At 38.9% G+C, this 14,369-nt stretch overlaps 1 protein-coding gene across 1 annotated transcript in view; it reads left to right on the top strand.

Moving 5' to 3' along the window:
- The window catches only part of ADAMTSL3 (ADAMTS-like 3), a 465,021-nt gene that overhangs the window by 221,590 nt on the left and 229,062 nt on the right, over positions 1-14,369 (top strand). The window contains exon 8 of the mRNA XM_006870947.1: positions 10,705-10,862. Coding sequence (XP_006871009.1) covers positions 10,705-10,862 — 158 coding nt within the window. The remainder of the gene's footprint in view (positions 1-10,704; positions 10,863-14,369) is intronic.

The raw sequence follows: 14,369 nt of genomic DNA, 5'->3' as shown, positions 1-14,369 counted from the left end.
GCAAAATGAAGAGAAACAGCTGCAAACATCCATTAATAATCAGAAGATGGAATGCATAAAGTATGAATCTAGGAAAATTGCAAATTGTCAAAATAAAATCGATATGTTAAGCATTAGTGAGATTAAATGGACTGGTATTGGATGTTTTGAATCTAAAAATCACAGGGTTTACTATGCTGGGAATAATAAAGAGGAATGGCATTGCATTCATCATTAAAAAGAACGTATCAAGATAGGTCTTTAAGTATAACGCTGTTGGTCACAGAATAATATCCATATGCCCACAGTGAAGACCTGTTGATACCAGTGTTACTCAGATTTATGCACCAACCACTAATTTCATTGATGATGAAATTGAAGAATTCCATCAACTTTCTTCAGTCTGAATTTGATCAAAAATGCAATCAAGATGTTTGGATAATTACTAGAGATTGGAATGCAAAGGTCGGAAACAAACAGGAAGGACCAGTTGTTGTAAAATATGGTGTGGATGACAGAAATGATACTGGAAACCACATGGTAGAATTTTCAAGACCAATGACTTCTTCATTGTGAATACCTTTTTAAATAACATAAAAAATGACTATACACATAGACCTCACCAAATGAAATACACAGAAACTAAATTGACTACATCTGTGGAAAGAGACGGTGAAAAAGCTCCACAGCATCAGTCAAAACAAGGCCAGGGACAGACTGTGGAATAGATCATCAATTACTCTTTTGCAAGTTCAGGATGAAGCTGAAGAAAATGAAAACAAATCCACATGAGTCAAAATATGACCTAGAATATATCCCACCTGAATTTAGAGATCACCTGAAGAACATATTTGAATCATTACACACTAAAGATTGAAGACCAGAAGAGTTGTGGGATGACATCATAATGGAAGAAAACAAAAAGTCATTAAGAAGACAAGAAAGAAGGAAAGGACCAAAATGGATGTCAGAAATGACTCTGAAACTTGCTCTCCAGCATAGAAATGCTGAAGCAAATGGAAGAAATGAGGTAAAAAACTGAACAGAAAGTTTCAAAGTTCAGCTTGAGGAGACAAACTCAAATATTATAACGAAATGCACAAAGACCTGGAATTATAAAACCAAAGAGGAAGAGCACACTCAGCATTTGCCAAGCTGAGGGAACTGAAGAAAAAAACTCAAGTCTTAACTTGAAATATTGAAGGATTCTATGGGCAAAATATTGAATGATACAGAAAGCATCAAAAGACGGTGGAATGAATACACAGAGTTACTGTACCAAAAAGAAATGGTCAATGTTTAACCATTTCAAGAGGTAGTATATGATCAAGAGCCAATGATCCTGAAGGATGAAGTCCAAGGTGCACTGATAGCATTGACAGAAAGCAAGGCACCAGGAATAGATGGAATACTAATTGAAATCTTTCAACAAATTGGTGCTGCACGGGAGACACTCACTCATCTATGCCAAGATATTTGGAAGACAACTACGTAGTCAGCTGACTGAAAGATTTGTGCCCATTCCATAGAGAGGTGACCCAACAGAATGCAGAAATCATGGGACAATATCATTAGTATCGCATACATGTAAAATCGTGCTAACAATAATTCAAATATGGCTTCAACCATACATTGACAAAGAACTTCCAGAATTTCAAGAGGATGTCAAACTAGGGATATCATTGCTGACATCATGTGGATCTTGGCTGAAATCAGAGAATACCAGAAAAATGTTTACCTGTGGTTTATTGACTACACAAAAGATTTTGATTGTGTGGATCTTGACAAGCTATGGACAGCATTGTGCAAAATGAGTATTCCAGAACACTTAATTGTGCTCATGAGGAATCTGTGCACAGACCAAGAAGCAGTTGATCAAACAGAGCAAAGGAACAATGAATGGTTTAAAATTAGGAAAGGTGTACGCCAGTATTGTATTCTTCTACCATATTTATTCAATCTGTAAAATGAGCAAATAATCCAAGAAGCTGGATTGTATGAGTAAAAACATGGCATCACGATTGGAGGAAGATTTAGTAGCAACTTGTGACATGCAGATGATACAACCTTGCTTGCTGAAAGCAAATAAGACTTAAAATACTTACTGATGAAGATCTAATACTACAGTTTTCAGTATGGGTTGCATGTTAACGTATGTTGTTGTTGTTGTTATGTGCCGTGGAGTCGGTTCCAACTCATAGTAACCCTGTACAGGGTTTCCAAGGCTGTAAATCTTCACAAGAGCAGAAAGCCTCATCTTTGTCCCATGGAACAGTTGATTGTTTCGAACTGCTGACCCTGAGGTTAGCAACCCGATTTGTAATCACTATGTATAGAACACAAAAATCCTCACCACTGGACCAAAAGACAAACATCCATATAAATGAAGAAAAGATTGAAGCTGTCAAACACTTCATTTTATCTGGATCAGCCAACAACACTCATGGAAGCAGCAGTCAAGAAATCAGACGATGTATTGCATTGATGCCAAGACTTCTTTAAAGTATTGAAGAGCAAAGATGTCAGTCTGAGGACTAAGGTGCTCCTGACCCAAGCCATGGACAATGAATAAGGAAGACCATAGAATTGATGCATTTGAGTTGTGATGTTGGAGAAGAATAGTAAAACTACCATGGACTGTCAAAAGAACAAACAAATATGTATTGGAAGAAGTACAGCCAGAATGCGCCTTGGAAGCCAGGATGGTCAGACTTATGTCTTATACTTCGGACATATTATCAGAAAGGACCAGTCCCTGGAGAAAGATACCATGGTTAGTAAAATGGAGGGTTAGGGAACAGAGAAAAAAACCCAACGAAGTGGATTGGCACAGTAGTGGCAGCAATAGATCCAGGCTTAGCAACGATTGTGAGGATGGCGTGGGATCAGGCAGTGTTTCATTCTGTTGTGCATAGAGGGTTGCTATGAATCGGTGCTGACTCCGTGGCACCTAACAACAGCAAAAACCATGCAACAACAATTATCCAACTTCCTCCTTCTAGTTCCTATTTCCATTCCAGTCTTTTCTCTCTGTTGTCAACTTTGTCCTTAGGTAAATGTTGCCCTTTAGATCTTGAGTGGTCGACTGTCTACTGCTTGGCTGAAAATTGGGCCTCAAGGGTAAATTCTGTTCCAGACCTGAAGGCTGGTCCTGGTCCATAGTCTTGGGTTTCTACAGTCTCTTTCTGACCAGTAAACCTGGTCTTCTTATTTGTTTTTTATAATTTTAAGTTTTGTTCCATTTTTCTTCCATTTATATTGTTGTCTTTTGGTTTCTTATAATAATATTTTGTAGTTTTCTCTATTTAGGTATTTTGTGTCTCTGATTAGATTATTTTCAATTGCATCATTTTTTGTGAGCCCTGGTGTGGCACTGTCTGTTAGCACTGGACTACTGACTGAAAGGTCAGCAGTTCAAAACCACCAGCCCTATTCAGGGTTGCTATAAATTGAAACCAACTCGACTGCAAAAAACAATAGCAATGACACGTCACCTGTTGCTGTTAAGTGCCGTCCATTCGGTTCTGACTCATAGTGACCTCATAAGAGATTTCCAAGGAGTGGCTGGTGGGTTTGAACCGCCACCTTGTGGTTCAAATCAACCTTGCAGTTTAGTGCTTACCCTACAGCGCCACACCAGGACTCAGTTGGATAATTAGTGTGTATGATATTGTTTTCCTGATTTACATTTCTCTCTGTTGGTGTAGCGGAATCTATAACTCATTTTCATATGTTGTTCTGTATCCTGCTACTTTGCTGAATCTTTCTGTTCCAGTACTTTTATTGTTGAGTTTCTGGAATTTTCTGTGTATAAAATGACGTGTCATCTGCAATTAGAGATAGTTTTACTTCTTTTTTGCTAATTTAAATGCCTTTTAGTTTCCTTTCTTTCTTTCTCTGGTTAGAAATTACACTGTGATATTGAATTGTTGTTGTTAAGTGCCTTTGAGTCAGTTCCAACCCATAGCGACCCTGTATAGGGTTTCTGAGGAGCAGCTAGTGAACTTGTACCATTGACCTTGCAATTCAAACTGCCTTTGCAGTCCAGCACATTAACCCACAGCACCACGCCAGGACTCCACTATTGAGTAGAAGTGGTGATAAAGGGCATCCTTATCTTGTTGCCATTTGCAAGGAGGAGATTTCCAACTTCTCTCTGCTGAGGATAATGTTGGTTGCTGGTTTTGTGTATATACTCTTAATTATGTTGAGAAATATCCTTTCCTTTCCTATTTTGTTGAGCATTTCTATAATGACTGGGCATTCGATTTTGTTAAACACATCACTTGATATGATATGACCATGTGGTTCTTTTCCTTTGTTTTGTTTACGTGGTAGATTGCACTGATTGTTTTTGTGATGTTGAACCTTCCTCATATATATAGCTGGTATGAATCCCACTTGCTCAGGATGCATTATTTTTCTATATTATTCTTCAAAGCCCCAAAGAAGTAGCAACTGGAATGTCCATCAGTTGATGGTATGGATAAATGAAATGTGACTTATACATACCATGAGGTCATAGTCAGCAATAAAAAAATGTGAAGTGGTAAACATACTAAAAGATGGATGAGCCTTGAGAACATTATGTTAAATGAAAGAAGGCATATATTGTATGACCTTATTTGTGTGAAATCTCCAGAGTAGGTAAATCCTTAGAGACAGAAAGTAGATTAATGGCTGACATGGTCATAGGTTCAGGGGAGTGGGGGATGGGGAGGAGTGCTAAAAAGAACTGGGTTTCTTTTTGGGATTCTAACTTAGATCATTGTGATGATTGTACAACCATGTGAATATGCAAAACACCATTAATCGTATACTTTAAATAGGTTAATTTTATGGTATGTAAATTATATCTCAATAAAGATGTTTAAGAAAACAAACAAACAAAACAAAAATGTCAAGTATCTGGGCCTGATTTTGATGTGTAATCTGTATGATACTAAAAGCTATTGCTAAAAATTCAGCTCTAAAAACGGTTTTATACATTCTCAAAGCAGAAGCAAACAGATGGTATATTGAAGGAAAACACTCATTTATATGTGTATTAAATGTAACTGTTTACTCCAGACTGGTTCCCTTCCATGCCCAGAGCTAAAAAAAATTCCCATTTCTCCAAAAGTGACCGATCTGTTGATTGGAAGAATTTCCCTTCTGACCAATCGCACATTTGGCTCTGGAAATGTTTCTGAAAGTTCTACTTGTTGATGAATGGAACTGGCTTAGTTAATATTTCTGAACATCTAAGTATTGAAAGTCTTTTCTTGATTTATATAGCTGTTTTTGAAAAATCCTTAGTTGTAACAAAGATATATATCTGAAGCTAACAGCCAATAAGCTTATTTTGTAATAATAAATTATTCTTTTAAGAGCCACATTAACTACCATCCTTCCAAATGGCAGTATTTTCAAGAACATTCAAAACACCTAGGAACATTATTGCTCTACCTAGTGTCTTTGCTATGGACTGGAATTCAACTACGAAATTTTACAAAAGACCTAAGGGTATTTCAATCATAAATTTTCAACCCCATCTTAGGTCTGGCCCTGACATAGTGAGCACATAGTCCTAAATTTCCCTGCAGGGAATGTCTTCAAAAATATATACAGAAGAATCTTTGGGGAAAGGATTTTATTGTCGTGTGATTTCAGCATTAAATGTTTGACTTGCAGTAAATGGAAAAAAAAAAAAAAAAAGATGCCATCAACTGAAAACTTCCATTATCAGTTGGAAGAGTTGTTTGTTTGATTTTTTTTTTGTCTTCTAAATTCTGTCTGATGACCATATATCAACATGGCTATTACACATAATGACAAACCAAAGGAACCTGATGTTGAATCAAGTGTACATATAACATAAAGGTATATACGTCTCTTCCCTTAGCATATTTTTTGAAATATTTATAACTAAATCAGCTGTGCTAATTTAGATTGAAGTTGCCAAGGACTTCATTCTTCTTGGATCAACTATCAACACTCATGGAAGCAGGAGTCAATAAATCAAACAATGTATTGCATTAAGCAAGTCTGCTGCACAAGACCTTTTTAAAGTGTTGAAGAGCAAAGATGTCAGCTTGAGGACTAAGGTGTGTCAGACCCAAGCTATGGTATTTTCAATAACCTCATATGCATGCGAAAGCTGGACAGTGAATAAGGAAGACCGTAGAAGAATCGATGCATTTGAGTTATGGTGTTGGAGGAGAGTATTGCAAGTGCATGGGTTGCCAAAAGAACCAACAGATCTGTGTTGGAAGAAGTGCAGCCAGTGCTTCTTGGAGGCCAGGATGGCCAAACTTCGTCTCTCATACTTCGCACATATTGTCAGGAGGGACTAGTCGCTGGAGAAGGATATCATGTTTGGTAAGGTGTAGGGTCAGAGAAAAAGAGAAAGATCCCCAACAAGATGGATTGGCCAAGTGGCAGCATCAGTGGACTCAAGCGTGGCAACAGTAGTGAGGTTGGCCCAGGATCGGGCAGTGTTTTGTTCTGCTGTGCATAAAGTCACTATGAGTCAGTACCAACTCGATGGCACCTAAGAACAACAACAACAACAACAAGTGTTAATTACATGTTTGTCTAAGGAAATATTTATGGCCTTAAAATGTAAGAAGACCTCTTTAAGATGATTCCCACATTTGAACATCACCTGTTTATAATTGGTCCTACTGTGGTGACTTGGGTGTTGCTGTAATGCTGGAAGCTATGCCACTGGTATTAGGGTTGTCAGTAGTGGACAAGTTTCAGGGGAACTTCCAGACTAAGATAGACTAGAAAGAAAGGCTTGAAGACCTATTTCTAAAAGGTAGCCAATGTAAAGCTTATGAATCACAGCAGAACATTGTCAATTTTCTTTCTTTGGTCAGTAGGGATCTGAAGGAGGACATCATGCTTGGTGAAGTAGAGGGTCAGTGAGGGAGAGGGAAACCCTTGATGAGATGAGGTGACACGGTAGCTGCACTGGGGGCTCAAACAGGCTTGGCGGACTGGGCAACATTTTGTTCTGTTGAATGCATACCGAAGGTCACAGTGAGTCAGCGTCCACCCACTGGCAACTATCTCTCTATCTTCTTCTGAGAAAATGTTTGGATTTGAATACTTCTCAATTGAAAGCCCTTCAATGAGAGGAATGTATCATGTTTCCATACATCGCTTCTTTCAAAAATAACTGGTTGGCATCAAAATATGCCAAGGCTTCGCTGAAGACTTCAGTGATGAAGATTATGAGAGCCTCTTTATCACCTTTTTGAGGTCATGGGTCATCTCTTTGTCTCTCCCCAATATTAAGCCTGAAGAGGAGAAGGAAGTCAGAGCAGACAGTATGCAGCAGGGAAAGAGGGCCACACTCCTTCCCTTCATTGTACTTCCTGGGGTCTGCATCCAGCACCAGCCACCTTGCTGCAGAAACTACAGAGCAGGCACGAGAGCTCTGAGAATGAAATTGCTACAGCTCTCTTGAGACCTGAATTACTCATTGCGTCCTACCACTCTAAATACATGGAAATGCTAGAAATCGTTTTTTAAAACTTCATTAAAGATGGTTCACAGACTAACACATCTGAATTGTTGACTGGAAACAACACTCGCTCCTTTGCTGATATTTATGTACAGAGGCACAGCATTAAGGAGCAGCAAGTTTACCAATGATACAAATCACAGCTTTTGTAGAACTGCATTGGCGTCTGCCTCATTCATATACTCTACTTTGATCAAATGACTTCAACTCTCTTTATTCACCTACTTTTGACTCTTTCCTCATTTACACACTGGGGTCAGAGCACCTGTTTTCCACATTCTACCTATACAGCCTGTGGTTTGGACCTAGAGAACTGGAAGCCTTTTGAAATAATTGGAAAAGAGATATTTTACAATAAGCATATAGTTCCATGGAGGAGAATAGTGCTTTGGATAAAAGTGGTTTGAAAACTGATTTTGCTACTTGTACTTTAGTATCCTTGTCACTGATGATTTTGGACAGTGCTAAAATAATGGGATAGACCTGACATTTGAAAGAAATACCCAAACCAAACAAACAGAAACTCTGACCTTCTTTCAGTGATGGATTTCATAGCTACTGGCCTTCCCCTCCTGCTAGATTGTCTTTCCAGCGATTTGCTACCCCAACTCTGCATCCCTATGAAACTTGGAAAGCAGTGATCCACAAGGTTAGCACAGTGGTAAAGCAGTCACACCCCAACACAGCGTTATAATTCATTGCATATTCTTTACATTTAATCTAGTCATTTCAGTGTAAATCTCAGTCTAGAAACTGGATGTTTTTTTCATGCTTTCCTGCGGATAGATTTGTTCAACTTCATTTTGCAGTTTGATGTTCCCCTCCTGCTCATTGCTTTTTTCTGCTTCATTCTAGAGGCCACAAAGCATCCAGTTGGGTCCCTTCTCCTATCTCTAGTTTCGCATCTCAATTTTACTAATAACTCACTTTAAAACACTCAACTTTATATCTTCATTGGAACTAGGAAATGAACTTAATCTCACACTTTCCAAAAATCTAGTGCGGTCATGGAGACCAGGGCCAAAGTGGTTGGGGTTTTGTGTGCCTGAAAGTGGCCAGCATTATTCTCTGACCGCTAATGACTCCTCCAGATCAAATAGCTCATGTTCAGCCTTTGAATTTTCCCAGAAAGTTTCCCAGCTTGCCTGTCAGGGATAATCAGGGGTGTCTCCAAATGCCTGTTATATAGTCTGTCCAGTGTGCTTGAATTCCTCCAGCTGCTTCAGGGGCAGAGAGAAAATCCAACAGATAAAAGCAATCAACCCAAGGGTATGGGATCACAGCTCCTGATGCCAGACCATCCTGTTGTGTTCTATCTGCTTCTCATGTTTACATTTCAATCTGAATAGGGTTCTGGTGCCACTGTGTTCTTTGCTGAAGATCATTAAAGAGCAATACACTACCACTGACCCAAATAGAAGTTGCAAAGCAGAAAAGACAAGTGAGGTTGTCTGCTCTGACCCCTTACTTTAGAAATGAGGAAATGAAAATGCACAGCAGCGAGTTCGAGGTAGAGCTGGGTCCAGAAATGTAGGTGCTCTTACTCACAATCTTGGCTTGTTTTTACTGCTCTATCAGCTTCAGATCAGGTCCACTAAATATGGTAACAATTCATGAAAGAGGGGAAAAACAAACCATCCACATAAAGTGAAAATGTCACTTTGGTCCAAGTGCCTTTGAATCAGTCCATCACTTAGACTGACACCCACACAGCAGAAGGAACGCTGTCTGGTCCCACACTATGCCCTTGATCTGTTTGGGATTGGACTGCTGTAACCCATAGTGTTTTCCTTCTCTGGACTTTAGAAGCCTATTGCCAAGCCTTTCATCCTAGTCTGGGTTAATCTGGAAGCTCCACTGAAATCTGATCAGTATCATAGCAATAAATAAACAAGCCTCCACTGGCAAAGTTGTGGTGGTTATACAGTGACAAGGACTCAAACCCAGGTGTCTAGTATGGAAAGCAACTGTTAAGTACACATTTTTCTGTTTTTGTTGTTGTTTTTAAGTGCCATCGAGTTGGTTCCTACCCATAGTGCCTCTGTATAGGGTTTCAAGGAGTGACTGGTAAGCCTGAACCACCGACCTTGCCATTCAAATCCACAGTGCCACACCAGGACTCATCTTTCCATAGCAGATCTAAAAGTACTTCCTATTCATATAAACACAAATCTGAGTAAAGGGGTTCCACAGGGGAGATCTTTGTAGTGAGTGTCTCTTGATTATAATGGTACGTGATTAAACGGTCATTACACTATTATACACCAGAATTTTACCAATGTCATTTTCTTGGTTTTGATATTGTGCTATAGTTACTGAAGATGTAGCCATTGTGGGAAACCAAATGCATGGACTTTTCTATATTCTTTTTGCAACTTCTTGTGAATCTATAATTATTTCAAAATAAAAAGGATAACAAACAAATTAGTAATTTGCTCTGGTTTTGTTTAAATAAAAGTTAGCTTCACAAAGTCTTCTCAGCATATGATCAAGTGAGTAATGTAACTTTATTCTCAGTAATAGCTACATCATGAAACATGCTAGAGAGGGCTTCAAAATGTTCATGGATTAATTTCATTATCTTTTCATTCCAGTTTTCATGAACTGTTTGAAGCCCCCTAGTATAATCAAACACAAGTTTGATTCTTTTTCTGATAGCAGAAATGGCACCAAAGAATTGTGTAGGCCTATTTGAGCCTTGGAGTCCTGGTGTGGTTCAAAGGTCAGTGGTTCAAACTTACCAGCCAGCCCTAGGAAACCGTATACAGGGTTGCTATGAGTTGGAACCTACTCGACAGCACTTCACAACAACAACAACAGTTGAGCCTTGGAAGTGGGGTAGCTGCATATGATAAGCACTGACCTGAAAACCACAAGGCTGGTGATTTGAGACCACCAGCTGCTCTTTGGGAGAAAGATGAGGCTTTCTACTCCCTCAAAGATTTACAGCCTCAGAAACCCTACACAGGGTCGCTGTGAGTTGGCATTGACTTAATAGCACTTAACAACAATAATTGGTCCTAATGCTTTTGTTAGCTTCTTTATCTGGACAACTAAAAATCTTATCATTCTGTTCCATCCATATGAATCCATATTTACTAAACAGAGTAGAAATTCTGATATCAGATGCTGGCATTGTATTTGCAAAATGTCTTTTGAAATCAAAATGTGTTTTAGCTATTTATCCTATCTGAATTTTATTTTTATTTTAGTTATTGAATCAAAAACACTTCAAGGAAGCAAAGGAGAACACAGCTTTAACAGCCCTGGAGTTTTTGTTGTAGAAAACACAACAGTTGAATTTCAGAGGGGGTCAGAGAGACAAACCTTTAAGATTGCAGGACCCCTAATGGCGGATTTCATTTTCAAGGTAGGATGGTTCTCTTCATAAACTTCTCCATGCGTCTGAAGCCCAGCACTAGTTGAATTTTTGAAATGTTAAGTTTATTCAATGGGAACTCATCAATGATGATTTTTTTTTTTTAGCACTCATGTATCATTCATATGAGGGAGCTTCCAAAAGTGTATGGGAAAATTCCATTAGCTCAATTCCATTGTGTGAACTTTCTGCAGTCCTCTCATACATATGTGTCGTTGATATATCTGTCTCAGAAATCCATTCCTGGTGGTGGTGGTTATGTGCTGTGGAGTCAGTTCCGACTCATAGTGACCCTATGTAGGGTTTCCGAGACTGTAAACATTTACAGGAGCAGAATGCTTCATCTTTCTCCCACCAAACAGCTGATAGTTGCTAATTTTTCTCTTGAGTTTCTCCTCCTAAACCACTGTAGGTAGGAAATGGACTTGACTTTTACAGATAAGAAGTTGTTTGTGTACACGTGACCGCTATGGTCAGTTCTAAATCTCCAAGTGGAGTGTGGTGGCAATGGTTGGTGATTAAATGCCCTATGTCTTAAACAAGTATTGTGTGACGACATGCCTTTCCCTTGTGAAGAAGATCAGGGTAGACAGAGGCTGATTCTTGCCCTTAGTTCAGCAAAGATCTTCACTTCCATCATGGGTCCTTATAATGTTTGGTCTTGGATTGGGCAGATTCAAGGTCTGCATTTTCCCCCTCAGATGGTTCATGGTGAACCTTGGTCTGGCATTTGTCACAAGGAACCTCAGAAGAATTCCTCTTCCCTGTAACCATGAGCCAGTGTCTCCTGAGTAAATCTGAGGCATCTTCCCTCACTTAGAAAACATGAAGTGTAGCAACCAATATGTTTTCAATATAAGGCAATTTGACATTTTTCTGATAAAATTGAAAATACCTAGGAAATGGGAAGGAGAAAAAGTAATATAATGGATAAATCTTGTCCTAAACCTTTCCAAAATCTTATTCTAAAATGGAAATGGAAGAAATAGAATAGCTAGAATTGCCTGGGTTATTGTTTATATATATATGTTGTTGTTAAGTGCCATCGAGTCGATTCCGACCCATAGCGACCCTGTATAGGGTTTCCAAGGAGTAGCTGGTGAGCTTGAACCACCGACCTTGTGGTTCAAATGACTTTGCAGTCCACAACAGGACTTTGCAGCGTCACATCAGGACTCCATATATAGAGAGAGAACCAATACCTTTGAAAAAGTGTCTGTGCTTTACATATTCATTCCTCTAAGAATGTCTCATTAATACAATTGTTATGGCATAAATAATATAGGAAGGTAAACCAGAGGTGCCAACTGTATGGTCCAAATTCAGCTCTCAATGTGACCAGCTGAATGTCAGCCTGAGTCTTTCTTTTTTCCTTTTTTACTATGAATTTTAAATGGCCAACACTTAAAAATCAAGAGCTTGTTTTGTTTTGTTTTACTTGAAAGAACAGATATTGTTTTCTGCTTCTCTGAAACAATAAGACCCCGTAACAATAATTGGCTGGTGTTACGTAGCTGCCACCTTCTTTTGTCTCTTTGTAGTTTGCCGTGGTCCACACCACTCCCTATTGCACCCCTGCTACTGAAGGCGTAAGTATCAGCTGTCATTCATCCTGATTCAGACATTTGTCTTATCTGCCTCACCTCTGCCGGCATTTAAGATTGTGGCTTCTGGGTCAGACCCTTAAACCATCTACCCAATATCCTTCTTTGATAGTAGCATAGTGAAAGGTTTGGGGGAGACCAGAACTGCCACCTGTCTATTTAAAAATATTATTTGGTTATAACATCAGCATAGTAAGTCTCAAAAAATAAATGGTTTAGTGATACCATATATAAAAACACATGTACAATGAACTATATATTTTATGAGCATGTGTGTGCGTGATTCTTTTAATAAGAGATTTGTAAGGAAACATTCCAGATAGAAAATAAGTGTTGATTATAGGGAATATTGAGGAGCTCTGGTAGCGTAGTGGTTACGAATCGGGCTGCGAACCTTAAGGTCAGCGGTTCGAAACTACCAGCGCGCTCCGCGGGAGAAAGATGAGGCTTTCTACTCCCGTAAAGATTTACACCCTCGGAAACCCTGTACAGGGTCACTATGGGTCGGAACCGACTCGACGGCACTTAACAACTTAATAGGGAATATTATAAGACTTACTTATAATATTCTAATTCTTTTTTGTGTGAATTGAGTGATAGCTTACATGGGAGAACATCGGTTTTACACTCATTGTTTCATTGCAATGATTGCAGTTTCCTCCGTTCATCATCATAACACAGTATTTTCTTCCATTCCCTCTGTTTTTTGTTTTGTTTTGTTTTTAGGGTGTGTACACAAAAATACTCAGGAATATATAATAATTTAAACAAAAGGCACATTAATATTCTAATTCTTAAAAGAAAGATTTTTAAAGAATGCACTCATATACTATCTACATATTAAATAATTTGTATAAAGAAGGCCACTAATGAATTACTTTCATAATTTAAAACTAGTTTAAATCTTCTTGCCTAAATTAGGTATTCAATTCTGGATAGAGTACATTATAACAGGATGCTGTCCACCCTCAGAATTAATGCTCAGTCCTCTAGATTCCTATTTTTCGGCCTGTGACTTTGTATGATTTGTTAAACAATTCTGGGCTTCAACTTGAACTTCTGAAAAGTTTTTGATCTCTTTAGAGTGAAAGGTTTAAAAGTTATCAAAGTGTGTGTTCCATACAACTGTTTGACTCCTGTCTAAATAAAGCCTCGTTCTCATGCCTACAGCATTTTCTTCTGTGGATGTGGTGTGATTGGTGGGGAAGGATTTTGGAAAATCAGAGACACTTGTGATACAGCAAGAATGACTCTGATACTGTTTTGTTTTGTTTCTTTTTATTGTTTTTATTTTTTTATTGATTGTAAGCTTGTCCCAAGAATTTGGGTTTCTGGGATATATCCTTTTTTAAAAAATGTTTATTGTGAATTATGTGATAGTTTACATGGGAGGACATTGTTTTTAATTCATCCTATTGTATATCGTTTCATTGCCATGGTTACAATCCCCTCCGTGCATCATCAACCAACCAAAGGGTATACCCTGCAAGCCTGCCCCCAGGTTGTAGGCACACAGCCCCTCTCCCTCTCCGGGTCTAAAGTTCCCAGCTGCTCCATCTATCCACGTCATCATCTCTGCCGCCATCTCTGATGTCACTGCTTCTCTGGGTAGAGTACCACTCTCCGCTCTCCTCCTTTGATGGTCCCAGGGACCTCCGCTCCTAGACTGCAAAGTTAATCACTCCCCTCCTTGCTACAAAATGTCTACCTTTACATTTCCAACCCTCACAATCAGTCCTGATAACAATATTCACTATTGTATCGCAAGAGACTTATGTGAATTTCCTTTCATCAGCCCTGCCTAGACAGATTGGATACTACTCAGTGGAGATTCTACCTTCCTCTACGCCCTCTGGATTCTGCCTTCCTCTGTGCCCTCTTGAAAGCTTGTAAG

The sequence above is a fragment of the Chrysochloris asiatica genome, unplaced genomic scaffold (assembly GCF_000296735.1).
Source record: "Chrysochloris asiatica unplaced genomic scaffold, ChrAsi1.0 scaffold00156, whole genome shotgun sequence".
Taxonomy (NCBI): Eukaryota; Metazoa; Chordata; class Mammalia; order Afrosoricida; family Chrysochloridae; genus Chrysochloris; species Chrysochloris asiatica.
The sequence above is the reverse complement of the archived record's forward strand: the minus strand, read 5'-3'. Positions and strand labels throughout refer to the sequence as shown.